The sequence below is a fragment of the Lissotriton vulgaris genome, chromosome 10, assembly GCF_964263255.1.
Source record: "Lissotriton vulgaris chromosome 10, aLisVul1.2, whole genome shotgun sequence".
NCBI lineage: Eukaryota > Metazoa > Chordata > Amphibia > Caudata > Salamandridae > Lissotriton > Lissotriton vulgaris.
The window spans coordinates 261,626,017-261,648,574 of NC_141698.1; the positions used below are offsets into that span (position 1 = coordinate 261,626,017).

General features: G+C 42.6%; 1 protein-coding gene across 1 annotated transcript in view; it reads left to right on the top strand.

Moving 5' to 3' along the window:
- LOC147685082 (SCO-spondin-like) overlaps positions 1-22,558 on the top strand; it is a 1,395,910-nt gene that overhangs the window by 288,404 nt on the left and 1,084,948 nt on the right. The window contains exons 25-28 of the mRNA XM_086939757.1: positions 7,501-7,651; positions 9,821-9,980; positions 10,816-10,870; positions 15,593-15,700. Of these exons, the coding sequence (XP_086795883.1) occupies positions 7,501-7,651; positions 9,821-9,980; positions 10,816-10,870; positions 15,593-15,700 (474 nt within the window). The remainder of the gene's footprint in view (positions 1-7,500; positions 7,652-9,820; positions 9,981-10,815; positions 10,871-15,592; positions 15,701-22,558) is intronic.

The following is a 22,558-nucleotide window of genomic DNA, read 5'->3' on the forward strand; positions in this document are numbered from 1 at the left end:
CTGGGACATTCCCGGGTAGCCATGCGCTTTACAAGAACCCCTTTCATTCAATTTCATTCATTCAATTACTTGTTTTGACTTTGATGGAGTTCAGCACCAGCTCATATCGAGAATGATACCTCTACCCCATATTTTCATAATTTCTTTTCCTCCAAAAACGAATTTAGTTTTACACGTAGGAGTTATAAGGTACATGAGACTCTCAGCCATAAACTATTCGTACAGTAGAGAAAATGGTACAGATTTAAAAAGTTTTCCTGTGACGGCAGGAAGTGGGGTAGGTCAGCCAGCAAACAGAGCATCACCTACTGCTCCTAGGTACTCCAGTGTGCAACCGTCCTAGCAATAACAACAGGGATGATTAGGCCACCCTATTAGGTTCATCCAGAAGGTACTCTGTATGTCACTATAAGTTATGCAACATTACAAATATAGGGCCATATGTATCAAGCCTTTTTCCTGTTTGCAAACGGGCAGATTCTCAGAATCTGCCCGTTTGTGAATGGAAGAAAGCCTTTTGGGATGTATCATCCCAAAAGGCCATCGCAAAACTTGTGATTCTGTATTTTGCGACTCCTTAAATGCAATGTTGAAAGCACCAGAAATGTGCTATTTGGCCTTAAGGAATTGCAAATTACCACCAACTTTAAGTTGGTGGTGATTTGCGATTTTCATTAAAAAAAGCACTTTTTTGATTTTTTAAAAGTGCCATATGTTGCACATACATACCCTTGGGTCATGTATGTGCGCAAAATGTGCACAGATCCATATTTCACGGGGTGCAACAGGTTGTCCTTTTGGCACCCTTACAACCTTGAAATTGCATTCTCAATTTGCGATTCTCTAATTGGTAATCGCAAATTGAGAATGTCTTCCCATTCATTCCTATGGGCCTCCTAGCCCATAGGAATGAATGGGAAGGTATTCCTTATTTGCGAATCTCAATTTGCGATTCACAAATAAGGAATATGCAGGCTTCACAACATTTTTAGCAAATCCTACATACATTGCCTTTTGTGATTCTCTAATTGCTTTTCGCTAAAAATTGCAATTTGAGAATAGCAAAACCTTTTTTGATACATAAGGCCCCCGTATCTTAGGGTATGGTATTACATAGACACACACCTTCACCATCCCTACATGAGTAGGCAAGAATCTCCTGGTACTGATGAAATGCCAAGATCCTTTGGACCTTGAAAGGGATGAAACATGGTGACCCTTCTCACTTCACATACACTATCTTGAGAGGTCCAGAACCTTCTCTCGCTTTGACTTTTTAATCTTCTTTATTTAACCATAACATAGGAACCCAGCTAATAACGTTTTGGGATTCCTGTAGTTATTTTTATCTCACGCTTCCTCCACATCTACTCATACTTCTTAAACCGCACGCCTCTCCACCCCATCCATCTCACATTGCCAAAAAGAAAATACCTCCTGCAAAGAGCCATCCTCTGGGGCCCATTGGGCATTGTAACGCTGGCCCAACGAGAAGCGACCCGATGAGGAAGCATGACACCCTTGGGGTGTGTGAGGGCCCTTGGTCCTAAAGGAGCAATCCTCCTCTTTCCCCTTCTATTCTTGACACCTTGACCCTCCTCTCTCCCATTAGAAACTCAATGTCCTTGTTTTTTCAAATAAAAAGTCTTACCCCAGTTTATAGGTCAAATCAGATTTGATTTGATTTATAGTTACTTGCTGTGAAGTATTTGGATGTTCCCTACAAAAAATGAAACCTAGATTTTTAAGCATTTCTCACTTTCCTGGTTAGCCATGACAGAAAGTATTTTAGAGTGTGGTAATTAAGCATCAATATTTTCCCTTAAATCCTTTTTTCAAAAATAACCAGAATGTCTACAATTCTGGCCCACAGTATTGGCCAAAAAGAGGTTACAATTTCTTTTTTTTCAAATTTATTTTTATTGAACATTGTCAGAATCTTCATATAGTATCAGCGGGAAACATCACTTACAACGCAACTTTTACAACGACATACCATTACAACGGAACTTTTACAACGCAAAAACTTTTACAACGCATGTATTTACAACGCATGTTTTTACAACGCAGGTACCTTTACAACGCATACCATTACATCGTAAGTATTGGTAAGTATATAATTATATATTAAATGTTATATGTTTGGGGTAAAGGGGTATTTTTAGGGTTCAGGGTCAGTTTTGGGTTTTTGGGTAAAGGGGTATTTTTGGGGTTCAGGGTCAGTTTTTAGTTTTTGGGTAAAGGGGTATTTTTGGGGTTCAGGGTCAGTTTTTAGTTTTTGGGTAAAGGGGTATTTTTGGGGTTCAGGGTCAGTTTTGAGTTTTTGGGTAAAGGGGTATTTTTGGGGTTCAGGGTCAGTTTTTAGTTTTTGGGTAAAGGGGTATTTTTAGGGTTCAGGGTCAGTTTTTAGTTTTTGGATAAAGGGGTATTTTTGGGGTTCAGGGCCAGTTTTTAGTTTTTGGGTAAAGGGGTATTTTTGGGGTTCAGGGTCAGTTTGGGGTTTTTGGGTAAAGGGGTATTTTTGGGGTTCAGGGTCAGTTTGGGGTTTTTGGGTAAAGGGGTATTTTTGGGGTTGAGGGTCAGTTTTGGGTTTTTGGGGTACAGGGGTACAGGGTAAAAATAAATTAAAATTAAATTTAAATTAAATTAATTAAATGAATTGAAATTAAATTAAATTACATTAAATTATATTTTTTTCAATTAATTTACGATTATAAAATTAATATATATTTACCAATACTTACGTTGTAATGGTATGCGTTGTAAAGGTACCTGCGTTGTAAAAACATGCGTTGTAAATACATGCGTTGTAAAAGTTTTTGCGTTGTAAAAAATGCGATGTAAAAGCATGCGTTGTAATAACATGCGTTGTATCATCATATATCGAGTATCAGCATTTCAGGTATTTCCTATTAGTCATGGTAAAACAATAGAAGAAGTCTAGCACTTTTCTAACTGGGAAAAGGTCAAACATTATATCTAAACATTTCAAACGCCTCTCTCTTGAGAAAGGTCCTAAATGCCCTGAACAGCACCCGTCCCTTCACCCACCCTAACTCATTCATCCCAGCCAACAGTAGCTAGGTGAAGTGAAAAAGAAAAGAAAAGGGATCAAAAAGAGGCATAAGTATGAAAAGGGAAGGAAGGGAGTGCCAGCAGTGAGGAAAGGAAAGGATCTTATGGAGGACTCTTCACAGTGAAGCAAGATTTTGTGTCATGGGAAGTCTACTTAAGTAGGTGTGTTCGGTTTACTTTTGGGAGTATCCTGAGTATGCTGCTCCTGGTTTAGAACTGGAAGAGATATAATGCTCTAACCGTAGGGGTACACGTTGTCAAGAAAATGCCCCAGCACATCTCAAAAGTTTAAAATTGGCTCAAAAGATATCTGGCATTCTCTCCATCATGAGCGTCCTCCATAGTCAGGAATGCCATTGAGTCAGAGCTGGGGCATCTTTCTTCTTCCATGCTGCTGCTATAGCTAGTTTAGCAGCCCCTAGACACGCCCACATCACTGCCTGATCCCCTTTAGTCTGGTTCTCTAAACCCTCGTCCCTCAAGCCCAGTAGAGCAATTTAGGGAGTGCCTGGTACTGGGTACCCCAACATTTCTCTGATCTGGGCTAGTATCTCTGTACAGAAGGAGCAAATCATAGTACAGTCTCACCATATGTGTCAAAAATCTCCTAATAAGCTGCAAGCCTCTCCAGCACAAATCAGAGAACTTCTGATTTTTTTTTTTATCTTGTAATCTTGCAATGTGAAGATACCAGTTGTAAAGTATCTCATAGTGTGCCTCTCTCATACCCAAAGAATGGCTATTCTTTGCTATATCTCTCCAAAATGTCTTTCATTGGTTCTCGGTAATCTCGGTCCTTAACGTGTGTTCCAAAAAATTCACATGCCTCGGTTGTGGGGAGTGCAGTGTAGAGAACAGTAAGGCATACAAAAAAGAACTATCACCCTTCAAAGACCCTGCCCTTTTGACAAAGCTCTCTATCGGGGGGAGCTCGGGAGTAGCTGCCTCTCTCACCTCTGGTTGTAGGAACCAATGCTTGAGATGGAGGTAGTGATAATACTCGGAAGGGCAAAGATTGAAATCACACTGGCAATTTTCAAAGGTTAATATAGCGTAATTGTGAAAGAGATCATATATTGTCAAACAGCCCCTCCTATGCCATTTGTCGAAAGATCTCAGCTGGTACGCTGATGGGAATTCCTGATTGAAATGGATCGGCGTAAGTGGTGAGGGAAAAGACGTCCACTCTGCTGTCCCCATGAGCGCATCCCATATTTTGAGGGTAGTCTTGGTTGGTGTGCTAAGATATGCGTTACGGGGCGGTATTTCCTTGCCTTCCAAAGCAAGTCCCAGGTGGACCTTCCCACTATGGCCCCATCCATGTGCAGCCAGTGTTTACAAGTTTCTATTAATGACCACTCCGTTATCACCCTTAACTGTGCTGCTTTGTAGTATAGGTAAAAATCGGGTACTTTAGGGTTTCCTGAGCGGCGTGAAGGACAATCGAGCCCTGCCGCTCTGCCATATATAACGTGTAATTAGTGTATGTAATTTGGGTAAGAAATCGCTCTCTAAAGCGATGGGGAGGGATGGAATAGGTACAGTAATTTTGGAAGCACGGTCATTTTAAACACATGGATGCAACCTAGCCAGGAAAGGTAGTGTGGCTTCCACCATTTAAGGTGGTCTTGCTGCAACTGGTAAAGTAGGGTCAGATAGTTCGCTCTAAACAGACCTTCCAGCCGTGCTGTGATTTTTTTTATTCCTAAGTAAGTGATACTGGTCCTTTGGAACAGGAAATCAGTAATTAGGGATTCTAGTTCTTTTTCTGAAAGTGTAAGATTTAAAAGGGAGGATTTGTTCGCATTTACACAGAAGCCTCTTACTTCTTTAAATATCTGCTGGTCCTTCATAAAGGCTGTCAAGGAGGTTTGAGGGGAGGATGGCATCAGCAGGATGTCGTCTGCAAATAATGAGATCTTGTGCTCAATAGATCCAAACCTAATTCCATGGATCTCCTGTGACGATCTGATCTGTGCAGCTAGCGGTTCTAAGTTTAGGGCAAATACCAACGGGGAAAGTTGACATCCCTATCTTGTCCCTCTGCTTAGGGGGAACATATTAGAACTAACCCAGTTATTCACTACTCTAGAACCCAGTTGGGTGTAGTTTGCCTTTACCATTCTAATTGCTGCTTCACCAAAGCCAAATCTCTGCAACGTCTGGAAGAGAAAGGACCATTCCACTCTATTGAACACCTTCTCTGCATCCAGCCCCAACAGGATTGCTGGAATTTGGAAGTTCGATACCATTTCAATCAAGTGGAGCACTCGGTCGACATTGTCGTGCCTTTGCCTGCCTTTAATAGCGCTAGGTCTTGGTAGAGGGAGCAGGAATAAGCCTGGAAGGTAATTGCGTCTTTTTTATAGGCAACTTATAGAATGGCTTATTTTACCTTGAACAGGATAAGCTTCCATCAGAACTCCTTAACTGGTCCATGTACCGTAGTGTGCCACAACAGTTGAGAGACTATAAACCATATGTGTGTGTCCATATTCTCTTAAGTCTGTATTTTCCCATGAGGCCCTCTCAGCATGATGTGTAGGTGAAGGTGTTGCTTTCCCCTCAGGCAGCTGCATTGCCTAATGTCCCGTGGATGACATTTTAAAGTCAGGCGTGGTCAGTTAGTGATGCAGATTTTCCCTGCCTGGACTAGTTCATCTGACCAGTGTAGGCATCTTTGTTGCACTAGCCGCCACACTGTTCTTTCCCTTGCAGTATCCGCTGTGCTCTTCCTGCGAGCCGGCACGCAGCACATATCTGGTCAAGTACCCCAGTGACGTGCGGCTGCTCCCTGTCTCCTGCAGTCTCCGCTCACCGTTCCTCCGCCAATGCCTTGCCTTACGCTGTGGAGTCTGGTGAGTCGATCATCATGTAGGGGGGCATCCCTCTGCTTAAGACATGGCACTTTTTCTCTCTTTGCCTCTGGGGTGAGCTTCCTTCGGCCCATCTGCTCTCTTTCACACTGAAGTGAAGCGGCCTGCCATCACCATCCTGTTCTGTGCCGCTTCCTCCTCCCTCAGCTCAAATCTAGTGGTTAATGTTGGCATCAGCATCTGACTTTGTCGCTACTTTTTTCCTTATGCAGGTATTCCTCGTTTTCCTGCTTTGCTGTGATTTTTCGGCTTCTTGGTGCCTCAGAAAGGTGCTGTGGAGGCAGAGCCGTTGTGCATCACATCCACTCGGCTATCTTGCCTGGCTACGCCTCCTCCTGTTTACAATTTTTAAGAAACCATGGGCCTTATTTATGAAGGCCTTGCGTCAGTTTTGCGCCGCCGGTGCGTCACTTTTTGTGACGCACCAGCGGTGTAAAAAATGCACCTCGTTGCGCCATATTTAAAAAGTGACGCATCTAGGTAGATGCGTCACTTTTTAAACCCCTGCGCCACATTATACCTGCGTCAGGTATAATGTATGCAGAGGGGCGTTCCCCCGCAAATAGCCTCGTAATAGTGACGCAGGGAAATCTATGAGATTTCACTGCGTCACTTTTAGGACGCTGTTGCGTCAAAATCTTGCGCCTGCCTCACAGCAGGCGTAAGACTGACGCAAGCCCTTTCACATTGGGCTTTCCCCATGTGAAAGGACGCATTGCTGGAGTTGCGTCACTTTTTGTGACACACTCCAGCAATGCGTCACTTTTGCGCTTACAGATACGTCAGAAATACTGACGTATCTGTAACTCCTTGCGACATGATGCGTCACACATTAAATATGACGCATCAGGAATGTCGTAAGGAGTGCGCAGTGAAAAGTGACGCATCGCTGTTTTCACGCAGCGATGCATCACTGTTCATAAATGAGGCCCCATGAATCCTTCTGATGTTGGGCTTGTGTGATATTTGTGAGTTTTCTGAATATAACGATGAGAATACGCAAGGAAATAAAATTCCACTGGTTTTGTATTTTTTGCAGGTTTTCTAACCTATTACATGTAGGCACAGTAGGAGAAAGAGGAATGTAAACATACACATATCTCCACTGTACCACATAGTATGGAAATATTCTATAATTTCCGGAGGGGTCGATGTTTCCATAGAAATTACTATAATATGTAGCCCAAAAGGATTTTACTTTTGGGCAATGCAATAAATAATTGCTCTAAAGAAAGTATAGTATGCACTTGCATCTGGCCTTCAGTATACGTGCTGGAAGTGTAGTGGTACCCAAATTCCTTGTGGTCTGAAACATAAACATAGTGGAAAAGTTAAAAAAAAGAGGTCTGGAATTTTCTGTGATGTTGAATAAGTTAATATTAATGGTGAAATAGATGCATGTGATGCTCCTTATCTGCTCTCATCTTCTATGCTTATGTGTTCACTTCTCACAATATCACACTCTCCCCAACTTAAGATGACTTGTGAGAGGTAAGTGCCGATGTTTTCTCGATGGCTTCATCAATGTTGATTATTTGTTGATTTTCAGTTCACTGTGGCTGGTCAACCTGGTCATCCTGGGGTGAGTGCTTGGGACCCTGTGGTGTTCAAAGCATTCAGTGGTCCTTTCGAAGCCCAAACAATCCCAGCAAATATGGCAACGGGAAACAATGCAGAGGCATCTATCGCAAAGCTCGCAGGTAAGGCTGACTTTTAATTGAGCTCAACTCTTGTTGTGTGTACCATAAGTGGGTTTTTATGGTATGACTGGCCTGTAACAAAATGTGGCTAGCCCCTGTTCATCAGCCACATAAATTTTTCTGAAATTAAGACATACCATGATTTCTTTAAAGACTGCTGTTGTCACCTATGCCAAAACCACTGTATTTTAAGGCAAAATATCTTTATTTTATTGCCACCATGCCTCACTCTGGTGTTTTGATGTTTGTTACTGAATAGTGCTTTAGTAGGGATCACATTGAAATATCTTACTGGGGAAATATACACTGGCTAAACAGGGCAGATTATACCTGGCATTCGTAGATTTAACTGCAGCCTTTGACTGCGTAGTACACAACAAATTATGGAACATATTAGCCGATATGGGTGTGGAAGCCCCGCTTGTACATTTTTCGAGACAGCTTTACTGTGAGGCGAAAGCAAGGGTCCCCTAAGGGCGAATGCACTGCATCATTCCATGTGGGGAGGGGGCTAAGACAGGGCTGTGTCCTGGCACCTTTTTTATTTATACTTTACACTAAAGGACTGGGTCAAGCCTTGATGGATCAGTGTCAGGACCTGCTGTAAATTGATATTCGCCCGCCTTTTTGTTTGCGGATGAAGCCGTACTGATGGCCCGTACGCAACTGGGGCTCCAAAGGGTGCTAAAAGGTTTTACTGTGTATATGCAAAACCTCGTTCTTAGAGTTAATATTTCAAAAACTTTTATTATGTCGTGTGGGAGAGGCAGCACAAAATGTAGAAACATTTATATAAATGATAAAAAGGTTGAATTTACCAAGACATATCCTAATTAGGTATTCTCTTTGACCAGAAGGTTACATGATCCCAGGCAGTTAAAGCTAGGAAGCTAGCATTTTTTAAAGCTACAGCCGCCCTAGCTAACTTTCCAAGTAAATTGGGAAAAAGACCCCCTGTAGATTTGCTACACATATATCAGGCAAAATGTGTTACTAGTGTCATATATGGTGCAGGTGTGTGTGGCTATTGTGACCCTCCGCCCCTGCAGTCGATCGAGAATACTTTTAAAGATTTTTGTTGGCTGTTCCATGCAGCACCTCTACCTATATATGTTACTTGAAATTGGGGATATCGTATATATCACCAGACTTAATAAAAATCCAACCGGTCGTTTTGTGGGATAGGATTTGGACTTATACAAAAACTACTTTTGACAGGGACATTATAAAAGATAGTCTTAAGCTTCAGTGGGTTTTTAATATCACATGGTTAAAATATTTAAAAGATTTTATGAATGACCCTGGGCATCCAGAATATTATGAAGATCCTGGTTCTATAACTTTTGTTACCAGAAAAGATTCTAAAAGAAAATGTATGACATTGATGGAAGCAAATAGAATTTCAGTAGAAATTACTAAGCCAACTGTACATTCTAACCAACTGATATTGACCACTTAAGGTATCCAGCCCTACCGTAAAAATATTTTAGGTGGTCATGAAAGATTTGTACTGACCCGCTTTAGACCTGGGATATACCATCGATTAATACGTTTTCCCATTATAAATGATTGGTGTAAAATCTTGAGCAATTGCCCATGTGATGATATGTCTCAGCAATCAACAAAGAATGTACTCTTATTTTGCAAATTTTATGTAATGCAAAGAAGGAAGTGGATTTTACCAATATTAAGGCTACTCTGTCTAAGACAAAGTCGTCCTGCATTTTTCTTGTTGCAACTCCTAGACAATGAACATGTTACGAGGTCAACAGTATCTTTCTTGAAACATGTAAACAAATGTAGGAATACTATTTTACTATGACATTTATAATTACTTTGGAATTAAGTTGTAGTAATATAATGATTTTTAAAATTGTGTTGGACTAGAGATTGTTATGTGATTTTATTTTAAAATCTTTTATGATTTTATTGTAAGAAATAAAGTGTTATTGAATTGAGTTACTGAATAGTGTACCAAGTGATCTAGTAGTAGCATCAACTTTCAATAATTGCAATAACAGTGGCTGTATGAAGTATATGAGACCAAACCAGAATATTAGAACTAATTACTGAGAACATAATTCATTGCCCCGAAACAAGTTACTCTTATAAGGCTCCACTTTTTAATATGTTCTGTTCCTCATTACCATTTTCTTCCCCTCCTCACAGGTGTCAAACAGAGCAGTGTGAGGCTTGTGATTACCAAGGAAGGACACACAGCATTGGTGAACGCTGGCGGTCTGGTCAGTGCCAAGTGTGCCAGTGTCTACCCAACTTAACTGTCCAGTGCTCTCAATACTGCCCTTTCTCCACTGTGGCATGTCCAGAGGTAAGGAGGGATTGGAAATGGGGAAAATAGTAGGGGAAGTCTGGTAAAGTAATGTAAGAAACGACTGCACAAGTGCATTTTCAGAATTTGGAATATGGAAAAGGTATAACATACCCCCCAGGCACTTGAAACAGCTCTCACCAAAAATTAGTTCTGGACGCACACCTACATGAAAAGTTAATGTGAAATGGCTTTAGAAGGCTATTCTGTAGCTATGGGTTTTTCTGGTGTATGTTCTCTGCAAGTGAGCGCTCACTGGCCTGAATAGGTGTAGATGAAAGGGTTTGGTGAGATTTGGTTTACCCAACAGACTTGCTATGTAGGAAGGGAACATCTTGGAACCTTCCAACAATATCTCCATATTTGTCGTATGTGTCCTGGTTTACCTCTGCCAAGTGGTTTGCAGTGTTGGTTGCTGGGTGTTAGCATTTTGTGCATGTCTGGTAAGTCCTCCGGACAGAATTATAATATGGCTCAGGTGCATCGTTCTCAGGGAAGTACCAACCCGCTGCCAATAAGATTAGTTTCTTCCTTTGTTACTGCCTCCTGTGTTCTCTGTCTTGTGTTCCCAGTTCTTGCTACATTCATTGCCCCTCATGATCTTCCCCATCAATGTTGGCTCCTCATAGGCTTTAGCTTGTTAGGAATCTCCTAGGTACACCAGTATACCACTAGCTATATCTTCTGAATGTTTGTACTTTTGAAACTGGAGAATAGCTTTAGAAGTTGATGGGTCTCCACCAGTCCGGAGGGCGCAATGTATTCCCACATTCTAATGCTCACCTGAGCATGAAAGGATTGTGTGCCTTATGAGCCTCTCTCTGTTTCCCTGCAGGGTCAGATCCTGGTTGAAGCATCAGGGGATTCCTGCTGTTACTGCTCTGAAGCTGGTTAGTACACTCAGAAACATTCTAAGTATATTTTTATTTTTAAGGCAATAAAACTAATCTATTATGTGGATCGTGCAGTGACTGAGGTACAGTCCACTTGCCTACATTTATGGAACACAATAAACACAAAAAAGTTGAACTTTTTTATTGAGTGTGACAACATCCACAATTTCAGCACAAAATATTTCAACCGTCACAAAATATTAACACAAATTATTACTGGCTTTCTCAACAAGTGTGATACTAAAAGAAGACTTTTCTCCTCTGGGCCTGCTAACTGATCACTTTTTCAGACGTACCTTACCTGACAGGTCGGGAAGTGAAGAATGATGCTGGTACAAGAATCCTACCATAGTTGACTAATTATCTTGATGATTTGAAAATGTTGAAGTTTTTATCCAGGTGTTGCTGGAATTGCCTCATGGTTGTGATCTAGAATGTCTGATCTAGAAAGTCATGTCATCCTCTCTCCTCCATAAAGTAACATTCCATATTCAGCTCACCCTCTTGTCTCACAACTTCTAAGTCTGCATCATGCCTCACCTTGTGGACAGTCACAGTAGTTGGGACTTCTTGTTTGGCATCTTGGGTGGAGCTCCCACCATTAGCCTTTCAGAAAAATGCTAGGCTGATGCACCTACTTTAAAATTTGGTGAAAAGGAGGCCATTGGGCTGTTTGGTTGTTAGCATAAGTTCCAATAAGGTTACTAGTGATAAAAATGTTTTTACCATAGACCACTTAGCCACATTTTTGCCATTGGTCCAGTTCTCGTTGAGTAGTTGTCCTCTTTGCTGTCATAGCGTCCACTGACTGTAATTCTTTTTTTTTTTCACAACAAGTTTATTGACAAAGATGAGCATATGTAATATGATGGACCCCCACAATCGGGATGGCACCATCAAACATTCCGGTACAATCAAGAAAATAGAATTGAGTATTGAGTATTCAGTCGAGGATCATTGCAACACAAGGATACAAGAAAAGATCATCTCTGTCTTTATCATCAAATTACCCACTCTCCCCCAACTCCCGGAGCCCTCCCCGGATCCCACCCTAACCCTATGCATGTGTGTATATACGGTGTCGATGAAAATTCTTAGAGTGGCAAGTGTATGTGTGGGGGAACGGGGCCATCTGGCCACAAGGAGTTAAAGATCTTCCTCTGGTTCTGCCGGGGGGTCTAGCGACAAGCCCCTATAGTCCGCCCATCTCTTCCATATCTTAAAGTGCTTACGGGGGCACCCTCGGGCTTCGAAGATCGGCTGTTCCAGACCCATGCAGAAGTCTATGCCAGCCTTCCACGCACTCAGGGGGGGGGGGGGGGTCTCACATCCTTCCATACTCGGGCTAGGTCTCTCTTGGCCACCACCAGCCCCAGGAGGAGCAGGTGTCTCTTGTAGATATTGCCACCAACCCCCTCTAGAATATGCAGCAGACCCAGACGGTGGGTACGAGGGAGGGTCCAGCCCAGCACCTCCGATAGGCAGTCCCACACACCTCTCCAGAAGCCAACCAGCCTAGGACATGACCACATTGTGTGGAGCAACGTACCCCTCTCCACCCCACATCTCAGACAGTCTGGGGACTCTATCAGTCCCGCCTTCCACAACCGCTCACGAGTATAGTAGGCCCTGTGCAGAATTTTGAATTGTATGAGTCGAAATCTGATGGCGATGGCCGCGCCCCTCGGGGATTCCAAGGCCTCTCGCCAATCATCTTCATCTAGCTGACCAATGTCTACCTCCCAGGCTGCCTTTAGCGGGAGGAGGGTGGAGGAGCAATGGATGACCATTGTCTGGTAAATGCGTGATACTTTTTTATCTCCAAGATCGCCCATGAAAACCTTAGCTTCAATCGGGCTGAAGTCAGGGAGTGAGTCAACGTTGGTAAGACTGGGCAGCAGCGCATGCCGGAATTGCAAATATCGAAAAAATTGAGATTGGGGCATATCAAACTCGGTGCGAAGGGCCTGGAAAGATTTGAGGGTTGTGCCGGACAATACATGGCCTAATTGCGAGATACCAATTGCGTCCCAGCCATCGAAGCCCGATAGCTTAGACAGCTCCGGTAGCAAGCCGTTACGCCACAGGGGCGTCTCCGCAGTCAGTCTGCCCCACCAGCCCATGCGACGCAGGGCCTGTCGCCACACCGCAAAAACGAGTTGTGTAACCCTCGGCAACGAACGACGCAACCGGGGTGAGTAAAGGATGGTGTGAAGCGAATTGTCGCCCATCAAGGCACGTTCCAGGGCATAGGCTGGGTCACCACCATTGCCATACCACCAGTCGTTCAGAATGAGGAGGTGTGCGGCTTGAGAGTAGGACTGCAGATCCGACGTGGCCAGACCCCCACAGTAAGTGGACAAAAAGCACGTACGTAGCGCAACCCTGGCGGCACCTCCGGCCCACAGGAAGCGGCCCAGCAGAGAGTTAACCTGTCTAAACAATTGAGGTGGGATAGGATATGGGTCACTGACTGTAATTCTTGTTACCAGTTTTATCAAAAAGAATAAAAGTAGAAGAGTCCCAGAATCTGCCTAGAAACTCACTCAGAAAGGCTTCTTCTACTAGAGCTTAACTCCGGCACATTGACAGTAAGGTGAGTGTGGGGCCTGCCCCTGCTGTGGCATGGCTGTATCTAGGGATGGGTGTGACTTGCGTAATTCCGTGTAGGGTGATCACACATAATTTCCTAATAATTGTGCAAAATTACTCGAAAGTGCGCGAGAAGAGTAATTCTGTGTTTAGTGCTGTTTCATAGTGCAAAAATGCCCCCTATCATCCAAAATGGATCCAATTGTGCATTTTGCACTAAGAAATAACACAAAATGCAATAGAACATGAATAGCGAGCACAAGCAGCCCCTTGCACTTGCTAAATGTACTCTTGGGGTAGGATTTCTGTTAAAGATTATCATAAGTGACTGATGGTTGGTTAATATTTTGAAATCTTATCCAAATATAAACATGTGGTAGTGCTCACACAGCTGCTCGACTTTCTTTCTTTCCTTGCCAGTATGATCTTTCAATGTCCGACATAAGATTCCTTATTGGGTAGATGTTGTGCTAAAATGGTACCCAACCCTACAGAACTAGCATCCCGCCGCATTGGGTCAAAATAGGTCATGCTTGTGGCAGAACTGACTCTCTTTTGGATTTCTTGGAATTCTTGTTCACAGGCTGTGGTCTTTTTGAACTTGTGTCCTTGTTTCATCAGTTTTCACAAGGTGGTGCTAATGGCATTGCCTTTTATGCATTGAGCCAGTAACTAGCCATCCCTAGGAATGATTAGATGTCACCTGCATTTTTGGAGGCTGGGTTCTGATTGAAGACTTTGATCTTGTCCAGGCCTGGTGTCATGCCTTCACTCAAGAAGATGTGATTTTAGAATTTCAGTGCTCTGCACACCTGTTCTCAAACCTGCTCATTTTCTTTTGTTGTGGTTCTGAATACCAGAATGTCCCACTATTTTTTAATGTGCGCACAATGGACTGATGACACTTCGAATGGCTTCTTGAAAAATTCCCGACATTGATGACACCCTGAAACTGAGTTGTTTGAAGCGGAATAAATCCAGATGGGTGGTAAAAGAATAAATCCAGATGGGTGGTGAAAGTTGTGATGTGTCTCAAGTCTTCGTGTATTTCGTGGTCAAACCCCCATGTCTCAAACATGGGAACGAGTATACCATTATTAATCTTCCAGTAACCATAAACAGCAATGTTCAAAACCTGGAAGGGATAAACAAAAATGCTACTCCCCTACTTTAGTCCACTCCCAAAATGTGGCCAAAGGATTAAACAAAAAATAATTACCACATTCCCGTCTATTCCTACTTAACAATAAACATTGCAGTAAAAAATAGGGGGACTGACAGTGTCCTTTATAGACCCCTCCTCTCTCATCTCTCAAGAACCAGAATAGGAGGACAACACAATTCAATGGAGAACCTAAACCAACTATTGGGGTTGGAAATAAACCACTGGTCTGCAATGCCCCCAAATATGAACTCCCCGGGAAGTGCAGGGGTCTGCCCCTGGCCATTTCCTGATAGCATAGCTCCTGAACTGATGGCTTGCTTATCGGGCTTGTGTAAGGTGCTGCAAGTGGCAGTGCACTGGTGCAAGGTTTATGTGACCTGCTCCATTATTAGTAAACTGAAGACTCAATATTTTCCAGGAAAGGGCATTATCCGGTGCATAAAAAACTTCATTTTAGCTGCCACAGAAATTGAATTTCAGCATAAGCTTCTGACAATATGGTCCCTTCATGGTTTTGCCCTAACACCATATTTACTGTTATATGGTTGCATCCAAGTATTGCTGAATGTTTCCAGTTCCTATAATAACAGCCATAGTCTGATGACAACTGACACTAAATAAATGTCTATGACTTACTACAAATATTTGCTCATTTTATTATGCATATCTCTAAATCCTTTCGGCAAACAGCACTAATAATAGCCAGCAGTAATGCTATCAATACAAATACCTGGGTATTGTAATCTATATTTCCATGAGACAATAAGTGTGAATCCTCTGTGAACATTTGGTGGATATGGTGGCCCATATGAAATCCACTTTTTCTCCATTGTTTTGCGTATCGCTTACCTTAGAAAAATGATTGCTTGGAGGTTGAGTAGATGTGCTACACTGAGGTTTAGTAGGGACTGCCTATGGTTTGCCAACTGATTTCCTTTGCCAATTCCTTCCCTTTCATTTAGGTGGCAATGTAACTGATGCTCCGACACCTGCGCCCACTGCCATTCCTTTAGCAACCACCTGGTCTCCCAGTCCGCTAATCATCACACACCCATTGCCACCTGCTGGAGGTAAGTTTGGCATTGCCTACACCATGATGATTATAATGCCCACTAGAATGTCTTATTGGCTTGTCTTGAGCAGAGACAGAACAGCCTACAAGGAAACTGAGGTATCTTACAATAGGACAATGCCTCAGACTAACATTGACCCTCTTGTGCAGCTTTTGAGAGTTATTGGTTTGTTAGAATACTCTATCATCTCTCAGCAGACCAGCCCAACTCTAGTTGTCAGTCTTATATTTCATGCCACATTCAATCCATATCACTTGCAAATGCCTGGTGTCTAACTGGTTAGCATATGACACTTAACACTGAGTAATGGTTAGCATGCTCTGGATCAAGTCTAGAAAAGATTGATAAGCATTGGTCAGGATGCTGTTAGCATGTGTTGTCTGACTTCCACACAATGGATTGTGTATGCTTGCCAAGATCCTTAAATATATATAACATTTAAGTATCTCAAATGCAGAAACTGTTAACATGTATGTTTTCTGATATGGATATGATTAGCATCAATCAATCAATCATGACATTTGTAAAGCGCGCTACTCACCCGGACGGGTCTCAAGGCGCTGGGTCCATTACTGCTCGAAAAGCCAGGTCTTGAGTCGTTTCCTGAAGGAGAGATGGTCCTGGGTCAGCCGAAGGTGGATGGGGAGGGAGTTCCATGTCTTGGCTGCTTGGTAGGAGAAGGATCTTCCTCCGGCGGTGGCTCTGTGGATGCGTGGAACGGCGGCGAGGGTGAGGCTGGTCGACCGTAGCTCGCGGGTGGGCGTGTAGAAGGTCAAGCGGTTGTTGAGGTACTTAGGGCCCAGGTCGCGGAGAGCCTTGTGTGCGTGGTTGAGGAGTCTGAACATGATCCTCTTGCTGACGGGGAGCCAGTGCAGGTCTCTCAGGTGGCCGGAGATGTGGCTGTGTCGGGGGATGTCCAGGACGAGTCGTGCGGAGGGGTTCTGGATGTGTTGGAGTCTTTTCTGGAGTTTGACTGTGGTTCCGGCGTAGAGGGTGTTTCCGTAGTCCAGTCGGCTGGTGACGAGTGCCTGGGTGACCGTCTTCCTGGTTTCGGTGGGGATCCCTCGGAAGATCTTTAGGAGCATGCGCAGGGTGTTGAAGCACGATGATGAGACAGCGTTGACTTGTCTGGTCATCGAGAGGGAGGAGTCCAGGATGAAGCCCAGGTTACGTGCGTGGTCCGTTGGCCTTGGGAGTGGTGAGTAGGGCAGGGGGCCACCAGGAGTCGTCCCAGGCGGAGGGAGATGATCCCAGGATGAGGACTTCCATCTAGTCTGAGCATGTGCTGATTCAGGTTGAGAAATAGAAAGTGCTGGCCTAGTAGTCCGTAAAGATAAAGCACCAACTCGTTCATGCTCAGAAATGTAGGCTTGTCAATATATAATAAAGAGAATTTGTATTGCTCAAACTTAGGCTGGTGCAAGGGAGCGCTCCATATAATAATAAGGAATATAGGAACAACGATTTTTGAGGGTGAGAGAACGATGCAATAATGGGTGCAATAATAAGGGGAGAAGAGAGATTTAAGTTGCTAAGGCATTAGCTTTAGGAGTTGTGGTAGGAAGCTGGCTCAGTATATATTATAGAAAAGTAAGGTATAGTGTGCACTGTAGTCCAGATGTACGCCCAATTTTAGCATGCGCAAACGGGTTAGTGACCCGTTTGCACATGCAAAAATTGGAATGGCCATGTACTAACACAATTTTGTGAGTCGCGATTTAATTGCGACTCGCAAAAAAGTGTTTAGAGACTCGCTATTTGGAAGGGGCGTTCCCTTCCAAATAGCGACTCTGTAACCCAAGTACAAATGCTTTGTGTCCGCAATTTGGTCACAAAACACTTGCAAATTACCACCCTCTTCAAGAGGGTGGTAATGGAGTTGCAAATGGTAAGGTGTCCCCAGGGGACCCTCTCCCCTTTGTGTCAGGGTATGACACTTCCAAACCAAACCCTATTAGCCATTTAGGTGTGTATGTTGTTGCTCAACGGCATAGATGTGCATGTGGTAAATGCTAGGCAAAGGTGGAAGAAGGATCTTGGGACCTTCTACTGGATGAGTAGTGGGCATTCAGCTGTAACACAAAGGATGGTATGTCTTTCAACAGGTAAAAGATGACCCCTTATAAATGTATTCAAAGGGAATGTTAGACACCTGTGTGGCTGAAAGGGTTTGGTTTGGAAGTTTTACCTGACCGTTGCCGCTCTCACCATCCGAAAGCAGACTTCATGCATTTTGCTTGGGTTGATAGATCTCTAGGCTCTGGTTGAAATGCATTACAAAAATGAATGATCATGATCAATAGCCTTACACCCTTGTAGCTTTTTTGGGGGTATTGCACCGTTACAACGCAACTTTTACAACGGACTTCTATTACAACGCAACTTTTACAACGCAGGATCCATTACAATGCATGCCTTTACAACGCATGTCATTACATAGCAGATGCTATTACAACGCATGCCATTACAACGTAAGTATAGGTAAGTATATAATTTTTTTAATTTTATTTAATATTATTTAATTAATTTGATTAATATTAAATGTACATAAATATATTTATTTTTAGGTTTTAGGGCAAAGTTTGGTTTTTGGGGTACAGGGGTATTTTTAGGTTTTAGGGCTGGGTTTGGTTTTTGGGGTACAGGGGTATTTTTAGGTTTTAGGGCTGGGTTTGGTTTTTGGGGTACAGGGGTATTTTTAGGTCTGGGTTTGGTTTTTGGGGCACAGGGGTATTTTTAGGTTTTAGGGCTGGGTTTAGTTTTTGGGGTACAGGGGTATTTTTAGGTTTTAGGGCTGGGTTTGGTTTTTGGGGTACAGGGGTATTTTTAGTTTTTAGGGCTGGGTTTGGTTTTTGGGGTACAGGGGTATTTTTAGGTTTTAGGGCTGGGTTTGGTTTTTGGGGTACTGGGGTATTTTTAGGTTTAAGGGCTGGGTTTGGTTTTTGGGTTACAGGGGTATTTTTAGGTTTAAGGGCTGGGTTTGGTTTTTGGGGTACAGGGGTATTTTTAGGGTTCACTTTTTTTAAAATCACGACTTTTAATAAATTAAATTTATTAAATTAAATTAAATTAAATTAATTATATTATTTGCAATTAATAAATTAATTAAATTACATTAATTAAATTAAATTAAATTAATTACTTTTTTAAATGAATTAAATTAATTAAATGATATTATTTACAATTAATAAATTAATTAAATTACAATAATTGAATTAAATTAAATTAATTACTTTTTTTAAATTAATAAAATTAAATTAATTAAATTAAATTAATTAAATTAACTTAATTACATTTTTTTAAAAGATATACTTACCTATACTTATGTTGTAATGGCATGCGTTGTAATAGTATCTGCTATGTAATGACATGCGTTGTAAAGGCATGCATTGTAATGGATCCTGCGTTGTAAAAATTGCGATGTAACGGTCTGCGTTGTAAAATAACGCGTTGTAACGTCATACATCCCTTTTGGGATGTGTGCATGATCCCTTTACTGGTGTGTTAGTTCACTGCAGTGGTACTGATATTGATGCAGAAAAGAGTTGCACCTAGTGATGAGGTTCCTTGGGGTGATGGCTCCTAGAGTTGAGGATTCAGCGAGGAAATTAATTTATTTCAACAATGAGTTGAATACATATATTACATATATATACATACTATCAGCCCGCCCCGACGTTGTCCGGGGTTAAAAATGTATGTGTGTAATGTTTGTAATGCCTTGTTTGTGCCTGAAAGTAGTCAGTTTTGTATTTGTGTGGCGTCATGCATTGTAATGGATCCTGCGTTGTAAAAATTGCGATGTAACGGTCTGCGTTGTAAAATAACGCGTTGTAACGTCATACATCCCTTTTGGGATGTGTGCATGATCCCTTTACTGGTGTGTTAGTTCACTGCAGTGGTACTGATATTGATGCAGAAAAGAGTTGCACCTAGTGATGAGGTTCCTTGGGGTGATGGCTCCTAGAGTTGAGGATTCAGCGAGGAAATTAATTTATTTCAACAATGAGTTGAATACATATATTACATATATATACATACTATCAGCCCGCCCCGACGTTGTCCGGGGTTAAAAATGTATGTGTGTAATGTTTGTAATGCCTTGTTTGTGCCTGCAAGTAGTCAGTTTTGTATTTGTGTGGCGTTAATGTGCGTTGTGGAGTGCCTGTTTGAGTGCCTCTGCGTAGTCCGTATGTTTATTCCCTTTGTTGATGATGTGTTTGAGCGCCTTTTTGATGGCTGGTTTTATTTGCTGCTTGTTGCCTGTATTTGTCACTCCTTGTTTGTGCCTGCACCTTGACAGTTTTTGTATTTGTGTGCTATGAATGTGTGTTGTCGAGTGCCTGTTTGAGTGCCTCTGCGTAGTTGTTTGTGCGTGTTGCATTTAGACCTCGAAATGTTTTCCATCGTGAATGTTTGCTTGTGCTTGTTGTAATGTTATCAATTTCACCTTTTTGTTCCTACTCTGGCTGCCTTGGTGTAGCCGTGTGACTGTTTGCAAAGGGTTTTAAGGGGGCAGCACGCTGCAGGAGACGCGCAGCAGAACGGTCAGCCCCGGGAGCAGCAGAGCCGGGGAAGGAGCAGACTGAAGGGGCGGAGGAGGTAGCGCGGCTGAGATCCGGGTGGAGCGGCACGTACCTTGGGCTGGTGCTGCTCTGGGCTTCTTCGGCGGGAGCAGCAGAGCCGGTGAAGGAGCGGAGTGAAGGGTCGTAGGAGGCAGCGCGGCTGAGAGCCGGGGCAGCGGCACGTACCTGGGGCTGGTGCTGCTCTGAGCTTCTTCGGCACGTACCTGGGGCTGGTGCTGCTCTCGGCTTCCATGTCCCCCAAGGTGACGGAGGAGTCAGGGGCCCCTGTGGCTGTAGCGCACATTGCGCTCCGGTTTACTTTACCAAAATGGCCGACCCGTCACTGTTATGTAATGTCAGCACGCCTACTGGATTCAACGTCGTTAACGCACACACCCACCTCCGAGATGGTGCTACTTCCAAGGGACTACTTTGGCAAAGAACGTACTTTGCCCTTGCCATGTATATTTTTTGCTGCTATATAGCCTATGTCCATCTGCTTACCCTGCCCTTTCCAACGCTGTATTGGGTGTTTTGATTGGCTCTGTGGTTCCTGAGTTTACCCGCCTCAAAGGTTCACAGTTCTCTCTATATAATAGTAGTATAGATATATATATATATACCTATACTTTACATCAGGTGTGCACAATAGAAAATAGAAGTAGCAGGTATGTGCCATTCCACACAGACAAAAAGCACAAGCAGACATCGGAAGGTGTAATATACCTGTGCTCCCTGACCAAAGATAGCATTAGAAACTATCATCAGGGTTGTGTCGACTTTTTTAGCATAGACAGAGCACAGCACAATCAGTTTAACAGCTGATAAATTCAAACCAGCAAAAATTATTTTTGATACAGAAATTTTTAATCATATATTCTGTTCAGCATGCAATCTTCATCTTGCGTGGTCTCGGACCGATGGGGTCTGGACCAATACACGCATTTTCAGCAAGACTCTGACAACTCCTACAACACTGGGGAGCTGCACACAGACTTGTTACCACGTCTATCTATACCGGGCTGTTCGAAAGGTTTTAGTACAATATAACACAAAGGTGTTATTAGAAAGTGAGAACTCCAACAACACATAGGAGCCTTACATAGACCTGTTTAACGCTTTCTCGAGACCGGACTATCCAACTGTCTCTTGTAATATGAGAACCCGTAGAGGTGCTGTTAGAAAGTGGTTTACCAAACACCACAAATTGTGTATAACTTTTTTATCCTCCTGTGGTCAGGCATACTACCAGCATTGGAGCACATCATCCATTTGTGACCACTAGAAGTACGGTGTTTCTCAAGAGACTTTCTGAAATATTTCTTTGGACTACTATATCCTGATCACCCTTCATTTGTGACTAATTTTGAGACAAAAGACTTTGGATTGCCTGATAAAATAGCCCCATAAGCCTTGAAAAAGTCGCGCACAGCGATGAAACACGTGTCGGCTGGCTGTAGCTGGATTGTAAAAGTTTACTTGTGGAACAAGCAAGATGAAGATTGCATGTTGAACAGAATATACAATTAAAAATTTCTGTATCAAAAATAATTTTTGCTGGTTTGAATTTATCAGCTGTTAAACTGATTGTGCTGTGCTCTGTCTATGCTAAAAAAGTCTTCTCAATTGATGCAGAGGCTTCTGCAACATATTGAGTTGATACTGTTGGTGGCACGGTATTGAGATATAGAGCACGCCAAGAAATATTAAGTTGCTTATTAACATTAGTGAAAACTATTGGGAGGTGCTGGCTGTCTGTAATTCCACTGCGATCTTTTCTGTGTATAGGGTTGTGTCGACAGTTCATTGATAAATCCTAACAATATTAACGGTGAGTAGGACACCAAGAGTCACATTGTTGAGATTCGTTCTTTATGTTATTTCATTAAAGTATTTCTATTTGGTGTACCTAGCCTCAATGACAGCAGAGCATTTTGTAGAGAAAATTAGGAAAATAAATGTAAACCTCTAGGGAAAGCATACATAGAAAACATAAGAACTAGTCTAACACTCTGAGTCAGTAGAGTCTAGTAGGAAGCATGAACAGAAAAGGTGTATGTTCAGAAAAGCACTATCAGATGCTAGCTCTATTTCTTTGGGAAGAAGGCTACAGGAATTAGGCATGAGAGGGGCTGCATGATTGTTTTTATTTTTTACATTAAGAATTTCAACAAACTATTATTAATCCCATGGCGTTTTACGAGCTTCCATCGGTTTATAGTTTGTGGTTGTGCTATGATGATATTCCTGAGGGATGGCCTCATAGGTAATGGAGAAGAATTAGAATTTC